General features: G+C 40.1%; 1 protein-coding gene across 1 annotated transcript in view; it reads right to left on the bottom strand.

Annotated features, from left to right (window-relative positions):
* Window positions 1–1,070: 1,070 nt before the first annotated feature.
* Window positions 1,071–15,136, bottom strand: part of LOC145490253 (ATP-binding cassette sub-family C member 4-like) — a 19,574-nt gene continuing 5,508 nt past the window's right edge. Inside the window, exons 2-7 of the mRNA XM_081469374.1 lie at window positions 7,766–8,306; window positions 6,509–6,891; window positions 4,964–6,306; window positions 4,219–4,789; window positions 3,629–3,765; window positions 1,071–2,036 (exon numbers count right to left, since the gene is read on the bottom strand). Of these exons, the coding sequence (XP_081325500.1) occupies window positions 1,129–2,036; window positions 3,629–3,765; window positions 4,219–4,789; window positions 4,964–6,306; window positions 6,509–6,891; window positions 7,766–8,296 (3,873 nt within the window). The 5' untranslated portion in view covers window positions 8,297–8,306 and the 3' untranslated portion in view covers window positions 1,071–1,128. The remainder of the gene's footprint in view (window positions 2,037–3,628; window positions 3,766–4,218; window positions 4,790–4,963; window positions 6,307–6,508; window positions 6,892–7,765; window positions 8,307–15,136) is intronic.

Raw genomic sequence — 15,136 nt, 5'->3', positions numbered from 1 at the left:
ACATTTTATCATAGTTTTCAAGACGTGAAATATACTGTATCCCGCATATAACCGAACCAGTGGCCCGTTTCTCGAAGGTCCCGATCGAAAAGTTTTCGCACCCGGAAAGCATAGCAAAATCTTCAACCTTATGATTACAGAGCTGTTTTATTCACATATTCTTAACATCAACAGAGGTTCCCTTCACACAAGAAGTTTCAGCGAGCGTATACACCTCCCTGTTTCTCGAGATACAGACTAACTAAAAATGGCTTTACGGGACCGAAGAATTTCCGGGGCTTTCGAGAAACTGGCCCAGATCATGATTCGAAACCCTAGCCTATAATGTACTGAATGTACCGTTTATTTGCTCCCAAAGAAAATCATTACGGTACATTCACTTAGATAAAACAAAGATAAATTTGTCTTAAGGTTAATTTGTCCTTTAGTTTGGTGACGACCTAAATAATGACTATAAGAATTTAAAGACGGTAAAATTAATGCACGCCTTACTCCGGGTTGGCGAAAAAACTTAGTTGCTACTTTATAATAAACACGTTATATTTTCGTAAGGCAGACTATAATTCAGGGCCTATTTAATAATATTCCACCCACTGAATTCAAATCTTAATTCTAAAAGTGTAAGATCCGGGCAGTTGATTATATAAAACTAGGAAAACTGAGCAGTAAATGGAATGACTAATATACCACCCACTGATCACAAAGAAGTCCATAAAAATAAAACATGGTGTTTATAATGACTGAAGTCCCTTTGCCCAATGTTCTTTGATGAGATTGTTCCTGACTTTCGTTATATATAGCTCAGTTTCCTCATTCTAATAGATCTTTTTAACTTGGGAGGTTTGTTTCTTCATTTCAGACCATGTAATGATACTCTTGAGAATTCTTGCTTTCAAATTTTCAAATAGCCGGTCTAGTGTATATCTGAATGGATAATTTTAAAATGGATCATAACAAAATTCTCTAAAGAATATCACTTAGTCTGTAACAAACCACTTAAGTCAGAAAATTCTATTGTATATAATACATGCTACTGGTTGTTTTCTATAAGCATGAAGTAAACAGTCGCCAACAATTGACTCAAATTGATTTAGGTCTGTTTTGTAAACACGGAGGGCATTGGCCTATCTAGATATCTGCAACTCGAGCCATTTCACTCAAAGCACCTCCTTTCTTATTTACTAAAGTATCAAATTTGTCAAATTCATCAACCTCTCCATCTTTCAAAACCAAAATCATGTCACAGTCTTTGATGGTGCTTAAACGATGAGCTATAGTGATTACCGTGGAGTCCTTTAGTTTCTCACGCGCTACGTTCCAGATTGTTTGCTCTCTTTCAGGATCCACATGTGCAGTGGGCTCATCCAAGATGACGATCTTGTTTTGTTGTAACAGCACACGAGCCATACAAATTAACTGCCGTTCTCCTACACTGAGATTTGCTCCATGTTCCAACAGCTCGTAATCCAGCTGTCCCTCTAAACGTTCTACCAACTCTTTCAGTTTCACATCCTCTAAAGCTCGCCACAAATCTGCATCTTGCAAGTGCTCCAAGAAATCAAGATTTTTTCTGAGCGATCCACTGAACAGGACAGGGCTCTGGCCAAGAACGGATATACATCGTCGAGCCTCTTGGAGATTGATCTCCTTGATTGGAATATCATCAACCAATATGTCTCCATCAGCGTCAGGCATGCGCATGAGCGCTGCCACAAAAGATGACTTGCCTGCCCCTGTGCGGCCTGCAACACCGATCTTTGTTCCTCCTTTGATGTTAAGATTGATTCTCTTCAGTACCTGAGGCCCTCCTGGATAGTACTTCAATGACACATCTTGGAATGTGATATTTCCTTCATGTGGCCAGTGTTCCGGGGGAAGCCTAAGTACTTTATATCCAGGCTCTGAGTCAAGTTTGATGTACGTCATCACTCGTTCAACTGAAGTCATGAAATTCTCGACATCCGAGGTTTTTCTGACAGCATATTGAGTACTAGATGAAGTCTGGATGACATAAACAAGCGCAAGCCCGGCCCAAGCTGATAAAAAAAAAAAATAATGAAAAAAAAAAAAAGACAGAAAGAGGTAATTTTTTAGTACAAAACAAACCAGTGAAAAATGTTTTTCTCGCATTGTTATTAGCTGGTCGAACTCACGATAGAGTGCATGTGTGCTATCCACCCGGCCAGTTCACGAGGGTCGAAAGCAAAATGGTTTCTTGGTTTCTAACCGTGAGAGAAGAAGAGGTTTTAACAGTCTATGAAGCAGCTGTCCTTACTAACACACACAAAGAAAACTGCAAAATTTGGATTGGCAGTATTTACATGAACGGCTTTATTATTCTTAGCCGTGAGGTTATCGGAGAAACCGACACAAAACGGTTTGTCAGTTCACAATAACGATTCACAACTAGGGTATCTAAAAGATAGTAATGCTGCGGCACATTCTGTTGATAGTGACATATTTTATGCCAAATAGCGGCAAATAAAGATTTCTAAATTGTCTGCAAGAAAAAAAGAACAACCAAAATGTAACTAAAAATCTGTCCTTTAATGCATCAACTTCATGCGTGATGACGCATCGATGTCGAGGTGTGAAAAGGGATCGTGACAAAAAAGCACGTAGTGATTTTAACCATGTTTGCACATAAAGCGATACACATCAACCTCCCTCTTACCAGATCGCGAAGATCGAAAGACGTGGAAATTGCTGGAGCAGAAATCTAACTTATAAATTCTGTACTGGTACGCATTAAATGTCTCTAGAATGTTGACAGACTGTGTCGAGGACGCGTCCATCGCGATGTGTGAAAATGCTAAAGCTTCAGCTTAAATTCATGTTTGTATAAAAAGGAATAGATCGCAGTATATATGAAATTAGCGTGTTCTATGGTTCTACAAGCTTTAGTAACGACGATTTCTCTTCATTTAAGAATTCGACCAAGGAGGCGAGACCGCTAAGAAATGACATGCTAAGTTTAAGGATGACGGCTCGACGGTGTGACATCCTCGTGTTGATCGTGGCGCAATGCATGCACTCTGGTTAAATGCAATGCATTCTGGTAAAAAGTGATGAATTCGAGAATTCGTACCTCCTTCTATATATTCTTCCTAAATCCTGATTATGTTGCTGCTCCCTCGCTATGCTCGCTCCGCAGCAACAACAGTAACAAAGCAGCTTTAAAAGTGTTATTGTTTACTGAAGGTTAGCTAAATTTGTGCGGGTATTTTAACTTGCTGGTGTGGTATATAGAAAACGATTATTCCCTTTAGTGTCAGTGGCTAGCCTCTGATCTAGTCACCACTGCTGCGGGGAAATAAAAGTTAAATAATTGTAATTATTGGAGATTTTTACCGAGTTTTAAATAAAAAAAATGAATGAATGAATGAATGAATAAATGAATGTATGAACTGAGAAATATCGTGAACTACATCCGTGTTTTAAATTTGTTTAAACCAAAATGGTAGCCTTTGCAAGTCCCTGCCACACACCACCATAGACTATGAAACTTGACCAGCAAATAGCTATTTATGAAGTGGAATAGGAGGCAGGCATGGTCTCAAAACGGCAGACCCTCAGAATCAGTATTGTCTGTTGTGAAGGTTTTCATTTACATTACAAATGCACCTACCGGCATCTTGAGACACTAAAACAGCCGCCAGAGACACAGCACCAATTAACAGGGATGCTAGAAGGTCCAAGCGTACACCAAGCCATCGCCCACTGGCCATCACCATAATATACGACTGATTATGAACATCTTGATATCTAACGAAGAAAAAAACGCACTAAGTAAATGAACTAATAAATGAAATTAGTCCTTATCGCAAAACGCCTACAATCACATTAGGTGAAGCACGAGAAAACTTATGCGAGCGAGTCCCATATGTGGAGGTGGCCTCGCTTTGTGAGGGCTCTGGATTTGTAATTAGTCTCCACATCTCGAACACCAGTCAGCCTCCAACCAGTTGGGACTTTTTACCAAGTTTTCGGTTCTGTTCAAAATATTTTTTTCCTTAATAATAGCATAGCACTGCTAATTACCATAAGACTTAAAGGGATTTAATTTTATTTACAAATTGTCTCGATTTTACTTCTGATTGAATGACAAAGTGGCGCACGATTTCTAAGCCAATCCCTAAACGCAGTAATGGGAAAGCAGACGCCCTTAGGTTTTGAACTAAAAACCTCCCTAAAGACTGTATAGACCACGAATTGTACCTGTAAAACTGATCCACGAAATCCCTTTGTCTGCCTCTTGTTCGAATCGTGTCCAGTCCATTCAGGGTCTGGGAGAAGTGAGAGAACACTGGACTGCGGCATATTGACTCTAACCTTTTGAGTTCTCTGGACGTTTTCAAGTAATACTTGGATATATACACGACTAACACAATCAACGGAACAACAAGAAATAGAAGCCAAGGATTTGTAACAGTTGGTACAATTATTGACGCAAACACCAACAAGACTCGCTGGATAGATACTAGAAACGTCTTGGGCAGCAACTCGTCAAGGCAGCCTATATCTTTAGAGAATCGATTGAGTATTCTACCCACGGGATTTGAATCAAAGAAATGAACCGGTGCTTGTAAAATAGCTACAACCATTTTGTCATGAAGGCGTTCAGAACATCTTAATGAAACAAAAAGGAATCCATATGCTCGAATGACGGCAAAGATAACGGAAGCACTGACGAGACAAGCATAGATAATGAGGTTCGTGTTGTCTTTCTGATCTTCTGGTAGTTTCTTTGTTAGCGAGGAGAGCCAGACATCAGGAGCAACTATCATTGCTGAGAGCAAAAAAAAGCGATATTAAAATAATATGACAAAAAAATTGACAAGAAGCAAATCATAATGAAATTGTCATTGACCAGCTTAGATAGTAGTCCTGTAAGAAATACAAAATAAAACAGCGTACAATTGCTACCCATGAACGAGTATGTAGTTACAATATTAACTCTTACCTTGCGTTATGAAGCACAAACAAATTACTGCACAGATTATTGACCAATCTACTCCGCTTCTAAAGTAGTTCCAGTAAAGCTTTGATGAAACCACTCCGATGGAACGATCTTCTTGTGATATTTCCAGACCCCTGGCTTCATTAAGTAGTGGAGCCATTGTTTCACAGCCATTGTTATCTTCGTTTTTCTGTTCAATCTTCCGAGGAACGCTCTTAGTTAACTTGCTATCGTTCCTAACTGTCTGATAGAGAGGGTCAACAGTTGTGTTTACAACACCTTTTTCTTGTAGTTCAGTGAAACTTCCCTTTTCCAACACACGGCCTTTGTACAACACAATCACTTGATCAGCTTCTTTCATGTGCTGTTCTTGATGAGATGTTAACACTCGCGTTTTATTTCCCAGTAGTTCGTTGATACATGTTTCAAAGATATGTTGGCCAACTTTTACGTCCACAGCACTCAGAGGATCGTCTAACAAGTAAAGATCTGCATCAGCGTAAACTGCGCGTGCTAAACTAACTCTCGCCTGCTGACCTCCACTCAGAACTTCTCCGCGTTCTCCAACAACTGTTTGGTCATAGTCAGGAAACCGCTGGATGTCTTCTTTAAGAGCGCATGCTTCAATTACTCTGGTGTACTTTTGTTCATCGTGTGGTTGACCAAACAAAATGTTTTCTCTTATTGTTCCAGAGAAGATCCAAGCTGTCTGGGGAACATAAACAAAAGAACCTTGGAAGGTTATTTTGCCGCTGATGTCAGTGATCTCACCGGCGATCGCTGAGAGAAGAGTAGATTTTCCACTTCCCACTGGTCCAGTGATGACTGTTAGACTTTGTGACTTTGTGGAAAATTGGATATCCTGTAAAATAAAATCGTCTTCTCGCTTGGTATGTCTGTGCGTCAGACTTGACACACATAAAGCACTGTGTTTTTCCTGATTTTTTACTTGGTGAAAATTGAATACTGCTTCCTTTTTCTTCTCCTGATCAGAGAGACCGTTCGTAGCTTTGGTTGAACCGCTGTCTGTGTCACTGGTGTCTTTGCTAATTTGACCACGTGAGATGGCGGGGATATTTTCTAAAAGAAGAAAATCTTCTATTCGTCCCAGCGACGCATAAGCGTCGTTTGTTTGTAGTAAAGCAGAGGAAAAGTAACGACATGCTGCTATTCTTGCGATATCCATAAAACCTAGCAGCATAAAGACATTGATAGGTGTGATGGGTTGACCAGTTAGTACAAGAGTAACGACAGACAATAGGGTCGCCATTGATAAGGAACCGTCCTGCAAGGCCAGAACACCTGACAGTATGGCACTTTTCTTACGGATGATGTTAATTTCACTTCTGGAAACAGAACAAAATAGGAATATGAGAATACATCAATATTGATATGATAACAAGAGCGTTGCCTTGAAAATTTTGTTTGCATAAAGACCACGAAAAATAGCAGTCAGAGACCGTTTATTTCACGATTGTTGGTCCAAAACCCAAGAACGCTCCGGAGTCAATATTAAGCCACCACATTTGTTTTCCACTTTCCACCTACCTTCGTGTGTGTCGAATTTTTTTTCTGCATTCTTCCTCCCACGCACGCGTTTTGATGGCACGAATTCCAGAAACCACCTGGTTCATTAAGGAGATGCGTCGGTCGGACACCGCCGCTGTACGCAAGCGCAGTGCAGCACTAATATAGGAGAACCCAGCGAAGTATGGCACAAGAAAACACAGGAAAAAGACTCCCATAAGAGATTGCCAGCCAATCAAATACTCCAGTAACACGGTTATCACCACCAGGACAAAGCACGAAGAAATCGATGTGGAAAGCCACATGATGGTGTCTTCCTCCATTCGCTGAACATCGTTTGATATAAGGTTTATCACGTGGCCTCCGGTGAATTTTGACAATGCATCCTTGCTGAGAAGAAGCGTCTGCGAAACAAGAAAAACTGTTTAATATTTTTTTATAAAAAAAATAAATTAATTAATTAAAGGGTCATCATCGCCGTCTTTTTTTAAAAGATAGGCGTCAATTCAAATAATACTACTTTTCTTCTACCATGACAAATTATGAACTAAAGAAATTTTCTCATGTGAAAAATTGCTGTAATGTCAAGTAAGTTAGGTTTTTTCTATTAATTAAGCTAGTGTTCGAGTAGAGTAAACTCGGTATCGATACTATGAAAGACAAGCGTGACCGTCAACCTACAATCGGGAAAGTAACACCTATTAAAGTTATGTAGATATGGGCCACCCCAAAGGGCAAGGTATTTGCACTTTTTTGGCCAGATAATAGGTCATGGATTTTCTCGTCTTGGTTTTGCGCAGAAGATTATTTATAATACGGGATAAAATGGGCAAAGAAAATAACCTAAAAATGCAATTAAAGGACATCTAGAACATCCAGTTCTGAAAATAAGAATGGATTTTAGAAGTAACGACTTCTAAACGAGAACAAGCAACATGCTCTAAATCGGGCAACATGACACGACCAGCGAAAAACGACCTAGGCATCATGATACCCCTTGAAACCTCTAAACGAGAACCTTTCATTATCTTACGCCAAACCCCATTAGAGAATATTAAGCGTCAAGAAACCAGAGGATATGAACTAACAAAGTTCGTCAGTTGCAAATTCATCTACCGCCTTACCTTCTAGGTAAAGGTAATTAAGCCTCAGGGAAGCAGGATCTATCCTTCTCTGTGGCTATTCTTAACTACGATCAGCCGCTCTTTTTACTGCACCGCCGCGAACGAATAGAAAGCGCGGTCGCAGGTTGAACTATTCTAGACTACTCGTGCTTACCTTTTGGTAAACTAGACCTTTTAGGGCGCAACTGATTCTGATACCCAACAGCTCACATCTATAGTCGTGTTGGTGCATACTGAGAGCTCTGATGACAGCATTGATACACAAAGCAAGTGTACAAGCGTAGAGAAGATTATCTTTCTGTGGCTCAGCTGATATCAGTATTGAAATAAGATATCCCAATAACAGTGGTTGAAGAAGGCGAGAAATTGATTTTAAAGCACTTGTGAATACAATAATCATAGCATCCTTGACAGATATTAACTTTATGACGCATTTCCAAAGTCTAGGCCTTGTTTGATTTCTGTTGCACTTTGTTTTTTCTTTGTTCCAGTTTTGTTGAAGCTGATCGGTCAGAAAAGAGGCAGAATTCTCTTTTGAAAGCGGTAAAAAATCATTCTCTTCTAATGGTCGTTCACTGCCTATCTTGAAGATACTATTCATCCATCGAAATAGCAGAAGAGACAGGAAGCTGACTATTTCTGTATCTTTGTTCGTAGAGATCTTCTTGTATCCATTCCTTGCCATAACAGTTAATCTGAAAAATAGCGAAGATCAACATACACACATCAAAATTCAAGTTTGACGACAAGATAATATAAATTTGTCTTTCTCAAATTTATGCCGCAAATACTGCAGTTTTAATCGGCTGGGATGCCCGTTCGTCAGAAAAAACTCAGTTGTCGAATAAGCTCGGAAGCCCCAAATTTTCAGTGGTATCCTACAAGCAAACTTTGCAGACTGAATTCATCAAAGAACAAAATTACTCTCAGGAGAAATTTCTCAGCAAGGTTTTTCAAAGCTTGTTAACCGGCTGCGGCCAGCAACAAAATCATCTGAAAGAACGCAACGCCTTGAAATTTATGTAACGTGTTGGAATACGACGCTGCCGCTTTTACCTTCGGGTAATTTATTCAAATAATAGTCTTGGCAGTTGCAGCAGTCTATTATATATTAGTAGAATTCTACTAGTATACTAATGCAAATGCTGCAATCTGATTGGTTGAGCTACTCGTATACTATCAGCCATCAGAGTGCAGTGGCTGGCGGTCCTCCACAAAATGCGACGTTTCAGTATCGTTTTTCCGAAGTTTTGAAAGAAAGTTTAGATGTAAATGGATAATTAAATTCCTGAGAAGACTAAAAGAAGGACATAACCGGTTTCTTGACTTTAAAAACTTGAAATTATTGAAAAAACGAGTGCGCGCGCGTAACCAACTGCAAATTTACGAAGCACAATTAAACGTGTGCGATTTTGTTAGAGCGTAAAGTTCAATAACGTGTAGAAAAATAATTAGAAACCGTTTTTTGCATTAATTTCAGTTAGAATTCTGCTAGAACAATTAGATAATTCGCTCTCGATTTCTATGCCGGGCGATATCACCTCATAGAAATCTAGAGCTCATAATCTAATTGTTAATTAGATCGGATACTTTTATGGTTTGTTTGGTAAGATATGGGAAGAGGAGGAGATGCCCCAGGACTGGAATGAGAGCTACATTGTAAAACTGCCAAAGAAAGGTGACCGCCGGGAGTGCAAGAACTACAGAGGAACATCCTTGATGTCGGTGGTAGGGAAGGTACTGAACAGAATCTACGTCTTCAAGGGGCTGAAGATGCTACAATGAGAGATCAGCAGGCTGGCTTCAGGAAGGACCGCTCCTGTATCGATCAGGTGGCCACTCTTAGGATAATAATTGAGCAGCCCATTGAATGGAATACTTCTCTCTACGTCAATTTTTTTGACTTCGAGAAGGCTTTTGATGTTCTTTGGTGCCTTATGAGACACTATGGCACACCAGGGAAATTCATTCGAATAATCAAAACCTCCTACGATAGGATGACTAGCTTGCAAAGTCTTTCATGCTGGTGGACTTTCGGAGAACTTTACGGTCAATACTGGGGTCAAGCAAGGTTGTTTGATGGTACCATTTTTAATTCTACCCGCTATTGACTGGATCATGAAGGAAACAACAAGAGAACAGCGAAATGTGATCTAATGGAACTTAGGGGAGCAAGCAGATGATTTGGAGTTTGCAGATGACATCTCCCTTGTGTCAAGTAACAACCAACAAATGCAAGACAAAACAGTAGTAATACACGCTCATATGAGCGGTAACCAATTAGGAGCCGAGAAAGACAATAGGCTATTGTTTGGAGAACAATGGATGCTATTGTTTTCCAAGATCCAAGATGGCGCTATTTATTTTCAGCCAATCAGGAGCCGAATTAAGAATTCAAGATGGCGGTGGCCACGAAAGTCGGCCATGTTGGAAAACAGCCCACCAGCCTCGACGGAGGACTGAGATCGATCTCATCTACGGCGACTCAAATCACGCCAGGGTCACGCAAAAAATGTCATGCAACTTCAAAATCGATACTTACAGTGTCCTGTGGTCCTAAACGACAGAGGTCCGGTATTTGAAAACCAAACATCTCACAATGTCAAATGTCACGAACTTTAATATGAACACTTTTTGGCTAACATTAAAAGATATGACGTCATTGCCATGTTGATCGAGTAAAAAGACCGGTTTCTATCGTCATCACACAATTTTTCAAATGAACTTTAATGTCCAAAACGTTTGCGCTAAAATTACAGAAAGCTGGTCATTGTGTCTCAAATAAGGTAACACTATCAAAAGAAATGGAACAGAAATAATTTTATCCAGGGTGAATGCAATCTTTGACGAGTAACGAATAGTAAGGGAAAACAAAAATTTATAGGTTAAAAGGTGAGAAGAAGAAAAATACAATTGAAATGCTTCAAGTGAAAATGAATTGCTAATGGTAGTTTGCAATAAAATCTAAACTCCTTGATCTCGACTGTTCCTTTGAGAAAAGCATCATTCAAAGGAATCTTGAACAAACAAAAGGCATTTTGGGCGACCATTGAAGAATTAACATAATTAGTCAGAGATGAAACATGGAATAAATTAAAACCGAAAAGCACATGTTTAGAAGCTGAAATCATGATAGACTGTATCTTAACCCTTGAGAATAAAATCAAAGGAATTTCAAACAAACGTTTCGCGCTTGAAGTAAAGATTTAACTTCATTTACAAACACTGCAAATCGCTCCTAATTCAACAATTATGGTTGTCTAAGCGGGTTTCCAATAGCGCCAAAATAAATCACTTAATCAAACATAGTCCTTTCCTCCAAAGCGTCACACAACTAGCAATCGCTCAACTCCATAGCCACGAAGACAGGAAAGAATGTTACGCTTAGAAAAGAAGACGTGTGCTGAACGTTGTCACAAGTAAAATGAATTCTATCAAGACCGATTGACTTATAAATTCGTAAAGCAAAACAAAAACAAAAACAAAGAGTCTGAGTCTTTATAACGTCTATTGAATAATGATAATAAAAATAATAACATGAACTCCGAAAGAGAATTGATTACAATTTTTAACTCTTTAAGTCTTGACCGTCGGTATTCCACAAAGTGTTGGGAGCTAAACTCGTTTCCAGTTTCACAGACTCTTGTTCCCTGGCCCCAGAACGCACGATATTCTGCTCTAGTTTTCTTTGCTTTTGGTCATGAAGTCTTTGCCTGATCCGTTCCTTATTCTTGGCACAGTAACTTCTCCAATACTCGCTGATCCGTTCCCTGTTGTTTTTACAGTATTGTCTTCGGTAATTTCTGACGTGCTCCTTGTTCTGTTGACAATAGGCTCTCTAGCTGCTGGCGAGTCGTTCCTTGTTGTTTTCATACCATCTTTTACGATACCACCACCACCACATTTACTACCATCACCACCATTTACACCACCACCACATTCATTAACACGGCCACCACCACCACATTTACCACCACCACCAAATCCACCACCACCTATACCACCACCACATTTACCACCACCAGATTCACCACCACCATATCCACCACCACCGCCACAACCACATTTACCACCACCACCACCACCACCACCACCACCACCACCACCACCACCACAAGATTCACCACCACCACCACCACATGCAGACTTATTCACCAAACACTCTCATCATCAAAATATCACCGTGTTGTACTTGTGCCAAGACATATTTCCACCAGGGAAATACGCCAAAAGTATTTCCAGGAACGCCCATTACATCGTAGCCTTCAAAAATCCAAGAGATCGATTAGGGATGAAGAATTTACTGCTTCAAGCTTTTCCCGCTTGCTGGCAAGACATGATGGACGCGTATCAAAAAGTGACCGAACGACGGTTTGGGTACACGGTCCTGGATTTACATCCCGCTAGTGATGACAGGAAACGCGTGTTTAGTCACCTCATGACGCACGAAGGATACCCGCGCTGGCATCGAAGAAAGAGAGAGGATGTCTGATCATTGCCCAAAATGGTATATTAAACATCAGTTTGATCGACTCGGCTCATTTGAAGCACGTTGTCTTGGGTGAAGGTCGACGAGAATCATGAATGATCGTTCAACAGATATTTTTGGTCCCGTGGAAGATAACAATTATGAGAACGTAGAAGAGGAAGAAGAGGTGGATGAAGAGGAGCCTGAAGAGGAACAGGAAGATGACGATAGTAGCAGCTCCGAAGAGGAAGAAGAAGCGGACGACGATGAACCAGATCCGTGGAGTCCGCTACGTCAAAACGTCGGGGAAGTCGTCAAAGAAACCTACCTGAAAGAAGTCCAGCAGTTCCTGGATAAGGAAAAATCCCAAAATTATGCCGAAAATGCTGCTTTCAACGTCCTATTACCTGTAAGTAGAAGAAAGCTACGAAGGACTTACTTTGAGCGTCTAAAATGGACTCACCGTATCAAACACGACGCAATACACCGTTAAGTCATGAAGACTCTTCGACGCTTTATTGAGGAAGACGAGATGGATTTTGACGAAGCGGCCGAGTCGGCAGTGGCAAAACGGAAATTCCTGCTAAACAGACTAATGCGGAAGAAGTTACTCCCCGACGATGATGACGAAGAGGAAGTAGAAGAAGAGGTTAAGACCTGAATTAGCCATGTGCCTTTTATAAGAGTGTGTGATTCCAGGGTTTAAGTCATTATTCGTAAGACGCCACACACGCAAGATGAATTGCTCCAATCAACTGTCAGGGAATGACCAGAGGGTTGTCTGTAAAAAGGCCTACCACAAAAAATATTATGCCAAGAACAGACAGCGAATCCTGGCCCAACAAAAGAGATATCGTGCAGAGAACGTCGGGATACTCAAAATCCGTCGTAAAAGATGGTATGAAAACAACAAGGAACGACTCGCCAGCAGCTAGAGAGCCTATTGTCAACAGAACAAGGAGCACGTCAGAAATTACCGAAGACAATACTGTAAAAACAACAGGGAACGGATCAGCGAGTATTGGAGAAGTTACTGTGCCAAGAATAAGGAACGGATCAGGCAAAGACTTCATGACCAAAAGCAAAGAAAACTAGAGCAGAATATCGTGCGTTCTGGGGCCAGGGAACAAGAGTCTGTGAAACTGGAAACGAGTTTAGCTCCCAACACTTTGTGGAATACCGACGGTCAAGACTTAAAGAGTTAAAAATTGTAATCAATTCTCTTTCGGAGTTCATGTTATTATTTTTATTATCATTATTCAATAGACGTTATAAAGACTCAGACTCTTTGTTTTTGTTTTTGTTTTGCTTTACGAATTTATAAGTCAATCGGTCTTGATAGAATTCATTTTACTTGTGACAACGTTCAGCACACGTCTTCTTTTCTAAGCGTAACATTCTTTCCTGTCTTCGTGGCTATGGAGTTGAGCGATTGCTAGTTGTGTGACGCTTTGGAGGAAAGGACTATGTTTGATTAAGTGATTTATTTTGGCGCTATTGGAAACCCGCTTAGACAACCATAATTGTTGAATTAGGAGCGATTTGCAGTGTTTGTAAATGAAGTTAAATCTTTACTTCAAGCGCGAAACGTTTGTTTGAAATTCCTTTGATTTTATTCTCAAGGGTTAAGATACAGTCTATCATGATTTCAGCTTCTAAACATGTGCTTTTCGGTTTTAATTTATTCCATGTTTCATCTCTGACTAATTATGTTAATTCTTCAATGGTCGCCCAAAATGCCTTTTGTTTGTTCAAGATTCCTTTGAATGATGCTTTTCTCAAAGGAACAGTCGAGATCAAGGAGTTTAGATTTTATTGCAAACTACCATTAGCAATTCATTTTCACTTGAAGCATTTCAATTGTATTTTTCTTCTTCTCACCTTTTAACCTATAAATTTTTGTTTTCCCTTACTATTCGTTACTCGTCAAAGATTGCATTCACCCTGGATAAAATTATTTCTGTTCCATTTCTTTTGATAGTGTTACCTTATTTGAGACACAATGACCAGCTTTCTGTAATTTTAGCGCAAACGTTTTGGACATTAAAGTTCATTTGAAAAATTGTGTGATGACGATAGAAACCGGTCTTTTTACTCGATCAACATGGCAACGACGTCATATCTTTTAATGTTAGCCAAAAAGTGTTCATATTAAAGTTCGTGACATTTGACATTGTGAGATGTTTGGTTTTCAAATACCGGACCTCTGTCGTTTAGGACCACAGGACACTGTAAGTATCGATTTTGAAGTTGCATGACATTTTTTGCGTGACCCTGGCGTGATTTGAGTCGCCGTAGATGAGATCGATCTCAGTCCTCCGTCGAGGCTGGTGGGCTGTTTTCCAACATGGCCGACTTTCGTGGCCACCGCCATCTTGAATTCTTAATTCGGCTCCTGATTGGCTGAAAATAAATAGCGCCATCTTGGATCTTGGAAAACAATAGCATCCATTGTTCTCCAAACAATAGCCTATTGTCTTTCTCGGCTCCTAATTGGTTACCGCTCATATGAGCGTGTATTACTACTCAAAACAGCACAGTTAACAACTAATTCCATCAAGCTAGGCTTGCGTCCTAATGTGAGCAAGACTAAGGTTATGAAAGTCAACGGTACAAACAACAGACCAGTCACAATGAGGAGTACCATCTTGGAGGAGGTAATATCTTTTGTCTACCTAGGCAGTAAAGTCAGCATTGACGGGGGTTCCGATGAAGAAATTAAGGTTAGGATAAACAAAGCCAGAGTAGCTTTCAACATGTTGAGGAAGGTGTGGTCCTCCAAAGCCATCTCGATCACGGTGAACCAAATTTAGAATTTTTAACACCAATGTGAAAGCAATCCTCCTCTATGGTTCAGAAACTTGGAAATCAACTAAGTGAATGACCCAGAAAGTACAGTCCTTCGTCAACAAGTGCCCTAGACGAATTTTAAAAATCAGTTGGACAGACAGGGCAACGAACGAGATGCTGTGGGAAAGAGCAGGCGAGGAACCAATCGAGATTCAGATATTAAGGAGAAAGTGGAGGTGGATAGGTCACACCTTAAGAAAAACCGGC

This window comes from Orbicella franksi, chromosome 6 (assembly GCF_964199315.1).
Source record: "Orbicella franksi chromosome 6, jaOrbFran1.1, whole genome shotgun sequence".
Lineage (NCBI taxonomy): Eukaryota > Metazoa > Cnidaria > Anthozoa > Scleractinia > Merulinidae > Orbicella > Orbicella franksi.
This window is presented reverse-complemented; position numbering and strand designations above follow the sequence as displayed.